General features: G+C 30.0%; 1 protein-coding gene across 1 annotated transcript; it reads left to right on the top strand.

The window, feature by feature from the left end:
* Positions 1-10,195: 10,195 nt before the first annotated feature.
* Positions 10,196-13,888, top strand: LOC126707108 (MYB-like transcription factor EOBII). Its single transcript, XM_050406709.1, has 3 exons — positions 10,196-10,394; positions 10,518-10,647; positions 13,423-13,888. The coding sequence occupies exons 1-3, from the start codon at positions 10,253-10,255 to the stop codon at positions 13,724-13,726; spliced, it is 576 nt and encodes a 191-aa protein (XP_050262666.1). The 5' UTR covers positions 10,196-10,252; the 3' UTR covers positions 13,727-13,888.
* The last annotated feature ends 953 nt before the right edge of the window (positions 13,889-14,841 follow it).

Genomic DNA, 14,841 nt, shown 5'->3' on the forward strand with positions numbered 1-14,841 from the left:
ACATTATCAATATATGTATATCCTTTCATGCCAAAAAGATACTTATTAAAATGGCTAATTTCTTATACATGAAAAATTATTTTATTACGGTGAAAACTTATCAAGTAAATTGAGAGTATATTGGCTTTAACTATTAGAAACAAAGAATAAACAACAAAAAAATTTCTTTACTAATTAATCGTGGTGAAAAATTTTATGTAATGAAAAGAAAGTCATGAAGGGTTTGTAGGAAATGAGATACACGCATCTTGTGAGTAGTGGGTTGAAATTCACAAAGCCGCTCAATTAATAAGAGCCACAAATAGGTTTCTAAAATTAGTATTGCTTTCATTCAACTTTTGCAGAGTGTCAAAATATTTGTCTAGTTATGGGTTGGGGAAATTAAGGAAGAAGACATTTTGATATGGTTTAATTATGAGTGGGTGACACTTTGTTGCAGGACCTTGCTGTTAGGAATTAGTCTTTGTTACAACATTCAAGTTATTTTAGTCTAAACCATGGATCATAATCCAATAAATGGCAATTTGTCCTTTCTTGCCTTTCGGTTTGTGGATCAGAACCAAGCAAACCTAATTTGATCCCTGATCTTTCATAATCTATTGACTAGCAAACCTAACTTGTGGTTTTCATTTTAAAAACCATGTTAGTTATTAAATATTTTATGCTGTAAATTTCTAAGACTAAGCCCCCCCCCCCCCCCCCCCCCAAAAAAAAAACTCATGGTTTTTTTTTTTTTTTTTTTGAGAATAACTCATGGTTTAATATATTCATAATTGTAGCCATAGTACACATGGTTGATTATCTAATTTTGTTAAGTTTCATTATCCCTCAACAACAATTTTTTTTTTTTTTTTGGAGAGAACTCTCAACATGTTAAGTGAGTATTAATTAGCCATTTCAGTATAACTATTTAGTGCATATAATTTCATGACTTTTAAACCATTAGGACTATTATTAAACTAACCTCATTCCATTATTAGATTATCAATTCATTGTCCTGAAAATGAGATTCACCACCGAGATGGTGGTGGCGAACGATGGCAATCGGTGAGAGGAGCTTGACAAAATCCAATCTCGTTGGATTCTCTCCTCTCCGATCTAATCTGAGTTGTCAAGTTCATTTTTTTGTGGTTTTGAACTCTCTCTCCCCAATTTGATGATCTCTCTTTATTTGGTGGTTTTAAGGTTGCTTTGAAATTGTGTATAATTTTTTTTTTTTTTTTTTTTTTTTTTGTGTAGTTTGGATGAATTTGTGTTTTAAGATTAATTTGTGTATGGATTGGTTGAGACATATCTTTTGATTTTTTTTTTTCTTATCTATTTGTTCTTGGAAAATGTTCATATCCAAAATTTATTTATTTATTTTTTCAAAATATTTTTTCCATATATTTCAATTAAAGAAATTAAAAATTATCAAAGTTGTGTTGTTTTTTAAAAGATCAACGGCACAATTTTGACGGAGACTAATGGGGAGGCTTTGATTGAACAGTTTTGAAACTTAGAGGGCTCAATGAACAAAAATAAAATTAAAGAACTAAAATAAATTTTGGTCAAATTTGAAGGCTGTATTTTGCATTTTGCCTAAAATTTATTAATTGTCATTTTTTAAATTTTAGATCCTAGAAAAAGTTCTGTAGCTGTGGGTGGTCGACAGTTCCATATTCCATACTATTATTAAAGCCTAAAGGAATGATTTTACTGCGGGTCCATGTTACTATGAAAATTGGAAGTCAAGGTTTTTTTTTTTTTTTTTTTTTTTCCATAGACTCGAGGCTTACGCTTAATGGTCACTATCTACTTATCTCCCTATAATTAGTTACTTGAAAAAGAAAAAAGAATTATTTCCAAAAGCCTTTTTAATTAAATGCAGGAGCGGATTAATCTATATATATATATATATATATATATAAAACCGAAACCTCTGCTGGCACCACAATTTTCCACATCAGCACAATATTTAAAAAATAAAAAATAAAAATAAAAACATTATAACACTTCAAAACCCTAGCAATCTTACTCTCAAAACCCTAGCAACCTTACCCCTCTCTCAAGTTAAGAAATATAAAGCCACAGTTTCTGCAAACTCTCTCTCTCCAAACGTAAATATCAAATTCAACCCCTTTAATTTCTCTTTATATTTTTGAGGCTTTTATAGAGTTATAGTGAGTTATGCTGATTTTGTTTTTGTTGTGTGTGTATAGATGGTCATAATACTCCGGTATTCTAAGAAAAGTTTGTGTTTTCGTTAATTGAATGCCTTAGAGAGATAAGTGTTGTAGTTTGGAATAGCAATACAAAAGACGATTTCATTGGCAACGGAAAGTAATTACTTTGTCTCATTTTTTGTTTTTTGAATTGATTTTGTGTGCTTTTTAGACCCTTTTGGATCAATTTTGTTAATTGGGTGTTTTTTTTTTTTTTTTTTTTTTTTGATAAGGTCCAATTGGGGAATGTTCTTTCAAAGGGTTACGACGACCGCACTTGGTATCTGTATACTAATAGTGGGGGGTAAGTGCTATAAATTACTAACCCTTTTAAGTGTATAATCTGTTTCTAAAATTATCTATAATATTTTGTCCTCCGAAAATTTTATCTCTTTAATTTTATTATATTGTGTTTCTTAAGCTATAGACAGATTTTCTTTGTTTCTTATTTTCAATAATAAATCATTTTATTGCAATACCGGTAATTGTTTGAGAAATCCAATATGTTCATATCTCTATAGAATAGAGAATAGTAGAAGCCAATTTTATTACAACTACTTAAATTGAGTTGACTTAATTCCGTACAATTACAAAGTATAGCATGAAAGATAATGGAATTAATTGTTGTAATTTTTATTTTCTTTCCATGTTTTGAATTTCCATGTTTTTATTGTTGATGAGAAATTAAGGCTCAGTTGCACAATATGTGTAAATTCTTCAAAAGGCTATTTTAAATAGTAAGTCAATGTCTCTCTTACATTTGGGTATTAGTTAGAATTATTTTCAAATGATTATACCAATAAAAGTGAATGTGTATAAATTTTGTTTAATTATCCCGTGCATCGCACGGGTTAGCGACTAGTTATTGATATAGTTGAAGAGAGGTAATTAAAGGAATAGGATCATCTCTATATCAGGTTAAGATTTTGTTTCTTATAACTAATATTGTACATGTCAAGTCATTTACAATTATTATTGATGTGGCACAAATACATCTTTATATTTTAAAACTTAATCTAAACTATGGAATATTAAATCTATTTGAAATAGAGAGGAGTAAAAATATTTCACATGAACCAATGATCTTGAAAAAATCAATGATTTTTTATTATTTTTTAAAAATTATAATTCAATGATGATTTTTTTTAAGGAAAAAAATTATTTTTTATATAATAAGAATTCAATTATGATTTTACAATATCATAATGATACAAGATGAATAATGCTATAGTCACAAACTATTTTACAATATTTTTATAAAATGTTGATGTAGCCAACCTCTTTTTAGTTTTCATCGAGGTCCACTATTAATATTATTTTTTCATTTACCAATAATCACTTATCACACTAACAGTTTGTAAATTTTTTTGTAAAATAGTTTATATCTTTAGTATTATTCATACAAGATATTCATGCTTCTAGAGATACTACAAATTTTTTACATAAGACTTACAAATTAATGTGCTAAATTACAAAAATATAATAAAATAAAATAAACATTCATTTATCAGGTTATTGAAAATACACTAATTATATTCATTATCACATTATTTTGTAAAGATTTTGTAGTAAAATTTGTAATAACTTTTGCATTTTCCAATAGTTAAAATTTTCTTGGCCTTTTTTAGCTCAATGAATTTGCATTTCTTTTCATGACCCCAATCCATCATAAAATCCACGTCTGAATATAGCAAAATGGAAGAAACTGGCGTTAGAAAATAGGCTAAACATCCTTCTTTTTATTCATTTTTTTTTTTTTTTCTAAAATTTGTGCTGTTGTTGTTTTTTATTTTCAATAATTCCTACTTAAAAAAAGAGATTTTGAGGAATTTCAAGTGCTCCAATGTGAAAGCAATAAAAAAAAGGGAAAATTGCAAATTACATCCCTAAAATTTAGGGGTGTTTGGATTTTACACCTTGAAGTTTCAGAATTTGAATTTTACCCCCTGAAGTTTAGGAGTATTTGGATTTTACACCTAAACATTTCAGAATTTGAATTTTACCTCCTAAATTTTTAAGAGTGTTTGGATTTACTCTCTAAAATTTAGGAGTGTTTGAATTTTACACCCCCCAAACACTCTCAAACGTTAAGGGGTCAAATCCAAATTCTAAAACGTTAAGGTGTAAAATTCAAACACTACCAAACTTCAAGGGTAAATTCTAAAATTTGAAATTTCATAGTATAAAATCTAAACACCCCAAACTTTAAGGGTGTAATTTGTAATACACCCATAAAATAATTATCATTTTACATTCTATTCAAATAATTTTGAACTAAAATTTAATATCCAAATTCTTTATTATCTATAAATACCTTTATGTAAACAAACCATAAAAAATTCTGGTAAGTGGTTAAATTATATATTTACAGTAAATTAGTAGGCATTTGGCTACCTTATTACTTAATTAAAGGTCAGATAAATAGTGAATTTAATAAGTAGTTTTGTGCGATTAACTAGCTTATTTGCTTAAAATTGGGAATTTTTTTTCTTACCTTCAAAAAAATAAGTTGTGGAGCTAGAGAATTTGTGATCCCAGTCCACTTTACATTAGGGCCCAAGGCCCGCGCCGAGGAGAGGCGTTGCCGAGGACATGCAACGGAAGTCCAAATGGCCTAGAGATATAGCTGAGGACAATCCTGTCCTCGGCATCCCAAAACCTAGAAGGAAGGAGCGGCACACCATCAAAAGCAATCCCCAAAGCGCTCCCAAAAGAAAAGGCGAATACAATATAGGAGCGGTTCAAAAAAAAGCTAACACCTCCGCATTGATGGGGAAGGGACCCCTGAACAGTGTGGTGACGAAGGACAAGTGAAAGACTGCCATTACTGCAATTAAGTACTCTGCGCCTGACAGAACCATGCTTTTCAGCTTTTACAACGACCCCCAACCACTTTGGGTATGGGCTGATAGGACAAGTATCAGTCCTAGAAAGCTAAACCTACACGTGGATGTTGGAGGGAGGAGAAAGGCTAATATAAAAGGAGAAGGAAGCAGTCTAGAAAAGGGGCTAGGACCAGGGCCAAGAATCGGAGCCACCCAGGCCATGCCGAGGAGAAAGTCTTCTTGGGTAAGCACAGTACATCACTGTGCGATCATCGTGAATACCATGACTAACAACTGTTCGTTTACCAAGGCTTAACCTTTTAGCCCACTCTCTACAAATTTTATTGTTTGGGCCAACGTTCGAACCCAATACACTAATTTGGGGTTGCTACAAATTGAGTCCTTACATAAGTTATTAGAAATTTGTATGTGTTTGCTAATTGCTTATTTTCTAAAAAAAAAATTGTCTCAGTTTTTTTTTTTAAATTATGTAATTTTAATTAAAAAAATAAACTAGTTTTTAGCTTTTTGTTTCACATTTAACATAAAAGTTATAAAAAAATTATATCTTTTGATAAATCCTAAACAAATAAATTACTAAAAAGAAACAATCCCTAAATTTCTTTTTGATTTTAAGAAATTGTTCACTCAGTACATATAACACTACTAATTAAGTCCATACATATATATTTTGGGAATAAATAAGGTTTACACATTTAAGTGCCAATAAACGACTAAGGGTCTGTTTAAGATCTGTTTATTTTTCTGAAATTGAAAATTTTTTGCCAAAAGTACTGTAGATAAAGATAAATGTTAGTTGAAATAGTACAGTGGGACTCATGAATAATACCAAAAAGTGCAGTAGGACCCATGAATAATAGTAAAAATAAACTGAATAGTAAAATAAGTTGAAAAAAATAAACTAACCAAACAGACATGAAGTACTAACAACTGGCCGGCCCTCCCAACCCATTGTGAAAAATAATTGATGGAAAATGATCGATCATAGGTTGGTTCCTCTCTTCTTTCTGCACTGCCTGCATTATAGTACTTATATATCACCATAGACATCTCTCTCTCTCTTCAAAATTTAAAGTGTGATAATCTAAACAATATTGGGCAATTATTGCTACAACAAAAAGTGACTTTCTTTGATAATATCAACTCTGGTCCTCTTCAATCGACAAAGTTTTCTTGTTATCCATTTTATTAGGAAAATTATTGTGTACTCTCAGAGTACCATAAGTGTGTACTCCCTCATCTCACATGAATGGTGGGTCCCACTAATTAAATTCATGGTGGGACCCACCATTCATTTGAGAGTGGGGAGTATGTATTTATGATAATCCGGAAGTACCTAATAATTTTCCTTTTTATTATAAAGTTTAGGGCAATTATCGTTGTCATGTTCAATGCTAGATTGCAAGAGAGTGAGCTTGATGATTGGTTTAGACACAAATCATCAACCCACTGGCCCCTACAATCTTATACTAAATTCCATGAGCTCAACTAGATTGAGAATTAAAAATTTGGACTTGTTAGTTTAATTTTATTTCAAACTTGAGTCGTGTTTGAATTTATCACCAAACAAGATTACATATTTAAATTTTGTTCATTTTCTTGTCAAACAAGCTTGAACTCGTTCACAAACTACTTAATTAACTTTTTTTTTTTTTCATATATAGGAAAATAATGACTAATTTTTTTACTCTTTCACAAATTTATGAATTCTTACTACAAATAAGTTATTTATATTATTAATAAATTACAAATAATAATTTGATATCATATAAACCTATTTATAAACTTATATAATTTAATCTCAAGTTTATATAAATATATTTTAGACAATTATAGATATAAAAATACAATATTATACATAGTTAATTAGATCAAGCCTCTCGTTCATGAGCTTATTCATGAACACATTATTATGTTTTAATTTGGTTCATTTAATAGTCAAGCTTAAACTTGAGCTTGAGTTTAACTTGTTTACTAAACAAATGAACATAAATAAGCATTTTCCCGAATTAAGCTTGAGCATTCATAAACATCTTGGTTCAATTATAACCCTAGGCACCTCTTGCCATATTAGGATACAAGCAAGTTCTTATACCAATTGACACAGAACAAAAAGTGTGAAAGGGTTAGATGTTGTTTTAGCTAGATGCAAACCCTTAAATCCATTTAAAAAAAAAAAAAAAAAAACCTTCTTGAATCCATAAGGAAAAAATCTAGAATCCATTGCAAAGAATAGAAAAACATCTTTGAAAATATTATTGATCATATTATGAATTTAAATTTCATTTACATATTATAGGCCTATCTAAAGGCTCTAGAAAACTTATTTTTAAAGAAATATATTCTTATACATATCTTAATTGACACAATACTATAATATGACTCCGTTTTAACTAATAAACCCCTTAAAACACTTAAAATTAAGGAAATAAAATCTCATCTCCTAAAATTACAAAAATTATATACAAATTTTTTTTCTTTCTAAAACCCATATTTTTTCCTACATCATTTAGATTAAAAAAAAAAAGTAACAAATATAAAGTAGAAATAGGATTAACGTGGTTTAATTTGGTAACCTTTTATTTTTTTTTTTTTTTGAGAGGAATTAGTTAGTTAAGTTAGCATTGAAATTCTAGTGTACTAACAGGTTTAAGATCACAGACGGTAAACTAACAAAACGGCCTAAGTCTTGTTAGTCTAGCGAAAGCTTTAAACCTATATGTTAGTTCCTGTTTAATTTGGTAACCTACATTTATATAGTAGAAAGCACTAGAACAACAAGTCTTTATTATATTGAATTATATATTACAATAAACTCAATATATATATATATATATATATATATATATATATATATATATATATATATATATATATATATATATTCAAGGCCAGACCGTGATTCTGCAAAAACATAGTAACCCATTTTATTTGACAAAACCTTTCTGGTATAGCCTATTTTGTATTCTAAGAAGTATAATTAATTACATATCTTACAAATGTACATTTGAAATAGTTTAGCTTTACATTTCAAATTAAATATTACAAATCTAAAAGTATTTACAAAATTATATCATTTAAATTTTACATGACGTGACATTTTGTGTAATGTTAAATCCAATAAATAAAATTTTAAATGCGGAATTGACTATTCATTTTCGGTTAGAAGAGCATCCTGTTGTTACTTATTAGTAGCCCTTATGTGTAGGATAGTTAATACGTCAAACAACGTAGTGACGTACTAATGAAACCACAATAGAACGTGCACATGCGACAATTTCAAGGTAACAATGTAAATGCCTTAAAGATATAGATATTACCATAAACTTTTAAACACTTTGAAATTGATTAACTAAGAAGTACGGACACAGATATCGAAATGAACATGGATATAATACAGTAATATGAACAATTTCTAAAAAATTATAATATAAGATGACTAATACGACATCGATATGACACAAATATGACATGGTTACTATACACTAAATAAAGTGTCTGTACTTCTTAGTCGATCAATTTATTGACAGTAGGTTACATATGAATTAGATGGAAGAAATTGTATACACTGCCCAAAATATTTTAAGTTTAGTGCTTTTTTTTCTCAATAAATATTCATTCTTCAATGGCTTTCTCTTTCATGATGAATCCCTTATTCTACAATAGTACACTCACACCTCACCATGCACGTGATTTTGTAGTGCATTTGTTCTTTTTTCTATTTTCCCTTGGAAAAATATATGTGCACATTATGAGTACTACTGTACTACTACTAGTACCTGTTTTTCTATTTATTTAATTTTTTTTTTTTTTTTAGTTTTTTGTGTGTACACGGAGAGATTAGCATTCGAAGTTAAACGTGGCCATGCACGTACATAAAATTTAATAGATATTATTATATAAAAAAATAGATATTATGTTTTTGTTTTCTATTTTTTTTAAAAACTTCTCTGTGGAATTAATATTAATTAGAAGTGTTATGTTCACAACATTTTTAATACAAATCTTAATTATTAGGTTGTTACGGGTTTTAATTTAAATTCACCATAAAATTACTTTCTTGTCCACTAGTAACAGTAAGTAATAACCTGCCATATAAAATTTGTTATAAAAGTATTACCCCCGAAACTTTTTAAAAAATCTTTATTTCCCCCTTATATTATTATGAGATTTACAATTAGCTCCTAGAAAGAAAATGACACTTTCCCCCTTGACATATTTTAATATTTAAATTCTTGTTAGTATAAGCATATTTCTAGATAATACCCAAACAACTTAGCCATAATTCTCCCAAAATATATTTCAAGTGATGATATATATATATATATATATCATCACTTTCTTATACAATGTCATGTAATTTTTGGGAAAAATGTAGGTATAGTTACTTAAGTGCAATATGTTAGGCTTCCTAATTAAATTAAAAAAAAAAAATGTTACAACACAAACTATATTATCTATCCCAAGGAGAATTAAATTTAATTTAATTATGTGTTTAAATTTAATTAGAAAACCTTTTGTATTGCAGCTAATTAGGAACTGCATGTCTGTATATCTAAGTTTTTCCCTTAGTTTTTAATTGTTTAGATCTCATGTCGATGATTTATTATTGATATAATTACAATTTTAATCCAATGTATTGTGAACAAATTGTTAAATTAAAAAAAAAAAAAAAGTGTTTCATATAATATTCATGTGCTAATAAATCATAGATTACTTCATATGTGATAATGACGTTATAGGTTTACAATCAAAATAAACACATAAATAAATAAGTCTATTTTTTCTACATATAAATAATATATATATATATATATATATTTTGTAGTTGTCCTTTTTTTTTTTTTTTGGATACAAGATAGGAATTCTAAATCTAAATGCATAAGTGTGTAAAACTTCTTCTTGAAAATTTGAACTCCGACCTTTGCCCCCACCTTCCACAAGTACTTATACTTGTGAAATGATCACTACATCAAAGGTGTGTGGTGATTTGTCCTTCTTTTAAATATGGAGTGATTAGATATAATTTTATTATAAGATTACGGTTAATTGAGGCCCCTCAAAGATAATTTCGTGGTTCTGTGACTGGTCTTTAGGCTCTCTATAAAAACCCAAGCTACTCCCATTATCTCATTAGCTTCCTCCACATCTCTCTCTCTCTCTCTCTCTCTCTCTCTCTCACCCACCCCACCAAAAAAAAAAATGGAAAGGAATAAACTATGCAATTCATCCCAAGATGCTGAAGTGAGAAAAGGGCCATGGACCATGGAAGAAGATATGATTCTGATCAATTATATTGCAAACCATGGTGAAGGTGTATGGAATACCCTAGCCAAGTCTGCGGGTAATATTCCCTTCGCCTACCAATATCTTTGTAAAAAACAAACAAAAAAAAATCATTTTTTTATAGTAGTAACCTTGGTGATGATTTATATAAACTTATTTTAACGTACAAGATTCTTGCTAGGTCTTAAACGAACCGGAAAGAGCTGCCGGCTCAGATGGCTGAACTATCTGCGACCTGACGTTCGAAGAGGCAATATTACAGCTGAGGAAGAGCTCTTGATTGTGGAATTGCATGCTAAGTGGGGAAACAGGTACATTAATTCATCACTTTAATCTATATTCTACAGGAATAATCAGTTTTATCTTAAAATTTATAACCTATAGGCTATATATACTCATCAAAATAGTAGTTTTGACTAAGAAAAAATACACTTACGAGAGAGAGAGTCATGACCACCAAAAAGAGTGCAACATGTATGGCCACCTGATCAAGCCCTTTGCAAGATTGGTTCTTGAATTTCATGGCTTTCAAGCTGGTTTTGATTTCGTATATATGTTTATATCATCCACTATATAGATGTTTTCATAAATTAGAAGGATGATATAGGATCGTACTTTAAAAAGGTGCATGCTTTTTCTTTTTTTGGTTTCAGCAATTTTCTCTGATAGGTGTATATGATGGAGGTGGGGCATATGAAATATTTTCCAGATCCTCCACGCAGTACTAGTACAAATAGCATGTCCTTAGGTCCCCCATCTCGAGCTAGGCATCCAAAAACCTTTTGTTTTCTTCATTTTTTTGAATTTCCTTGAGTACTCCTTTTTATCAAGTTGATCATATTTCTAAATCCTTTATATCTAATCCAAGTCTGACCTTTTATGAAATCTAAAAATGGTTTTGTAAAAGAGCAAGGCTTGTGCAGAATTATTTCATTTTTGTAGTGTGCCATAATCATGCGGTTGCGATACTAACTAGGGGTAAGGAGCATAGAGGATGATCCATATCCCCACTCCATGGTACAAATTTAATTCGTACTTACTAATTATTTATAACTTAAAAAAAAAAAAATGTAAAACATAAAAGGGTTATAAATTATATATCTAAGATCCCTATATCATATGAGGGGTATTCTTTGCCAATATATAGGTTTTTTTTTTTTTTTTTTTTCAAAATTCCAAATATCTTTTATGTGTAAATATATAGGGCACGTTGAGCAATAAAATTTTCCATTTTAAGCTGAACTCATACCAATTGGTCACATGTAAACCCTACCTACCTCTTAGGAGAAAGAGACATTTTCTGAAGTAGACATAAAACACATTGCTTTGGCACTTCATAGATATGGCCTGGCCCCCATATAATTTAAGTCATGCATTCCTAAAAGGATGGCTGCGATGCTTTTATGAATCAGCATGTGGACAAAGTGTTATCATTATTTCATGGTTATTGCTAGGACAATAATACTGTTTTGAAGCCTCTTTCTCAAATATTTTTCCTAACTTCCTTAAAATATTTTATGAAACAGTTCTATGAGATTATCTTCTCTCTCACTACGTAGGATTCACATGTCTGAGTCCCTCAAAATACAATTCTATGAGATTATCTTCTCATAGTGTATGGGGCCCACATATCTCTCTACAAGTCTCGCGTGCCATGTGAGAGTGACTTTTTAGAACAAATCTATAAGATAATTTCTTTTCCCATCTCTTAAAAAAGAGAAGGTAAATAAGTATTATAAACTCTAAAGTGTAGTGTAGGATGGTTTAATTTAATTATAGGCCAACCAAATCAAATGAAAACTACATAAAAAAAAACATGAAAACTTTTCCTCACTGAATACTAATAAAAAGAATAAGAGAAAGATACCAGAGGCATTCAGTATGTAACTTGATTAATGATTGATGAGCCCTACTTACCCTAAATAAAAAAGTGGACAAGATTTAGATACAATATTTAGATATTGTTTCTTAGGTTTCAATCTTAAAATTTTGTCATGTAAATTTTTTCTCATAGATAGAAGTGTATTTTTTAGATAAATATCTATGTGGCAGAATCTTAAGAGCAGAACTTAAGAAATAGTACTTAAAATACTGTACCTAAGTTTTGTTCTAAAAAAATATATTGATTAGCCCTAGCCTCAAGCAAGGCATCCGCTCCATTCCAAAACCTTGATGATCTAACATCAAATTGTCCTTATATAAAGTCCAGCATATGGACGACTTCGATTTTGGACCATGGAACATGGCTTGGAGTAAGTCACTATAATGACCTAAATGTTCTCTCTCTCTCTCTCTCTCTCTCTCTCTCATTTATTAGTTATGGTATATGGTAGGTTGCATTTTTACGTTGCTATCTTTGACATTTAGTTCTAGAAAGTAGAAACAACATGCATTGGAAAGTAATTATATATATATATATATATATATATTTCTTCTATATTATATTTAAAATTCTGTATATACTTATTTTGTCATTTACTACCGCCGTTGCCCAACAAAGAATGATGGTCTGTTAATAATGGCAGCCTTGTATCTAGGTGGCTATGTTGCTTTAATTGATAAATTTTGACTTATTTGTCAAATTAAAATGGAAATATGAAAGTTACACATGGACAATGTGAATAGCACTCATCTTATAAACTATCTTTATTGGTCAGCATATCCATCCACTCCTTGTCTCATTAAATAGTCGACATCTTTTAAATGATTTTTTTTTTTATACAAGATAGAATTCTACTCTAGCCTAATTTAAGTGTATATGTGTGTAAAGTTCCCTCCTGGAGACTTAAACCCCGGCCCTTGCCCCCCACACCTCACAAACACTTATTATGGAGTGACCATCACACCAAGAGTGTGCGGTGGTGACATCTTTTAAATGATACTTTGATCTTTCGTATACCTTTTGTTAATTCAAGACTTTGCTGAGTTCTAGACAAAGCAGATGTTTTGTGAGAATTTGAAAAGGGAATTGTCAAGAGTGTTGTAGCTTAACATATTTTTGGTGTTTCAAACTGAAATATCTAGAGTTAATCGTATAATTATCCAAAAAAAAAAAAATTTCTTTTACAAATTATTTACTAAATCAGGTGGTCCAAGATTGCAAAGCATCTGCCTGGAAGAACTGACAATGAAATAAAGAATTACTGGAGGACTAGAATCCAAAAGCATATTAAGCAAGCAGAGAATTTACAGGGACAGACTTCTGAGGTCAATGACCAAGCAAGTTCAAGCCAAGCGTCTGGCATGGCTGAACCTATGGATGTCTACTCTCCACCATTATACCAAAGAACAATGGAGCCTATTCAAGTCCCTTTACCCACTCCTGAATCAAATGAAACCTATTGGAGCATGGAAGACATCTGGTCCATGCAACTATTTAATGGGGATTAAATACAAGGATATACATATAATATATGATGTCTAAAATTCTAAACGATATTTTATATTAATTAATTAGGCTTGTCTATAGTTTGAACTTCAGTACTTAACGTATGCTAATATATAATTATGGCTTGTAATAGGATCTTCTACTCCTCTCAATTTCTTACTATAGTAAAATAAGTAATTGGTATTGGCTTATTATCTCTTTGATACAAGAATACAACACAATTGAAGGAACTCAAGACAAGACTTGAGTGTCAAATCTTGGTAGATATCAAATGTGATGTCCCTTTCTCAATCTTTAGTACCCTAGAAAGTCATGCATACATATGATATCCTTTCTGTTATTATCTATCAGTTGATGCTAACCCCAAAATCCTAATTATTAGCCTGCTTAGCTGACCTAGAATTTATGTGATTGCTTATTAATGGATTGAAATTGATTTATCAGCCTTGATAAGGTTCAATTGATAGGAAGGCTCTTTAAGAATAGAGACATGTAGTTTATATAGCTCATCATACTATTATGATATTATCATAATTGTCACATACACAAATACACACATATAAAACTATAAAAGTGTGCATAGAGACCACATAACTAGCTAGTTTGTGTTTGAATTGGCTCATGTCTATGCACAAAATGTTTTGGAGTTTAGGGAAGAAAAAGTTTGAGTTTCGGGATTAATAGCATATTATACTTATTTATTTAAAAAAACTAGCTAGCTTGGTTTTGAAGTTTGAACGAAATCTATATGAATTTCATGATTTAATATTTTGCTTAATATAATTTCTAAAATATTGATTAAAACTTTCCTAAACGTTTGGTACATTTCAATTAATATCTGGTGGGATCTTCTGGATTCCGGGGTTTACATATGTATAGATGCTCCATTTTGATTTCTAATTTAGGAGAGAGAGAATAGCTAAGATATCTTAGAGCTTAAAGCTGGTTTCCAATAAAGAGTGATATTCATGCATGCGTATGAAGTTAGGAGGCATGGACATGCATAAACACATCGTTATATATGCCCAAATCCATTAATACCAAACTGAAGCCATAGGGAATTTGACACGTACACAGAAATGCAAAATAGCTATAGATGTCATGTTCCATCTAAGCT

The sequence above is a fragment of the Quercus robur genome, chromosome 2, assembly GCF_932294415.1.
Source record: "Quercus robur chromosome 2, dhQueRobu3.1, whole genome shotgun sequence".
NCBI lineage: Eukaryota > Viridiplantae > Streptophyta > Magnoliopsida > Fagales > Fagaceae > Quercus > Quercus robur.

Coding starts and splice junctions, on each gene's coding strand:
- LOC126707108 (XM_050406709.1), top strand. CDS start 10,253: ATGGAAAGGAATAAACTATGCAATTCATCCCAAGATGCTGAAGTGAGA. Junction 10,395..10,517: donor TACCCTAGCCAAGTCTGCGG/GTAATATTCCCT, acceptor GATTCTTGCTAG/GTCTTAAACGAACCGGAAAG. Junction 10,648..13,422: donor CATGCTAAGTGGGGAAACAG/GTACATTAATTC, acceptor TTACTAAATCAG/GTGGTCCAAGATTGCAAAGC.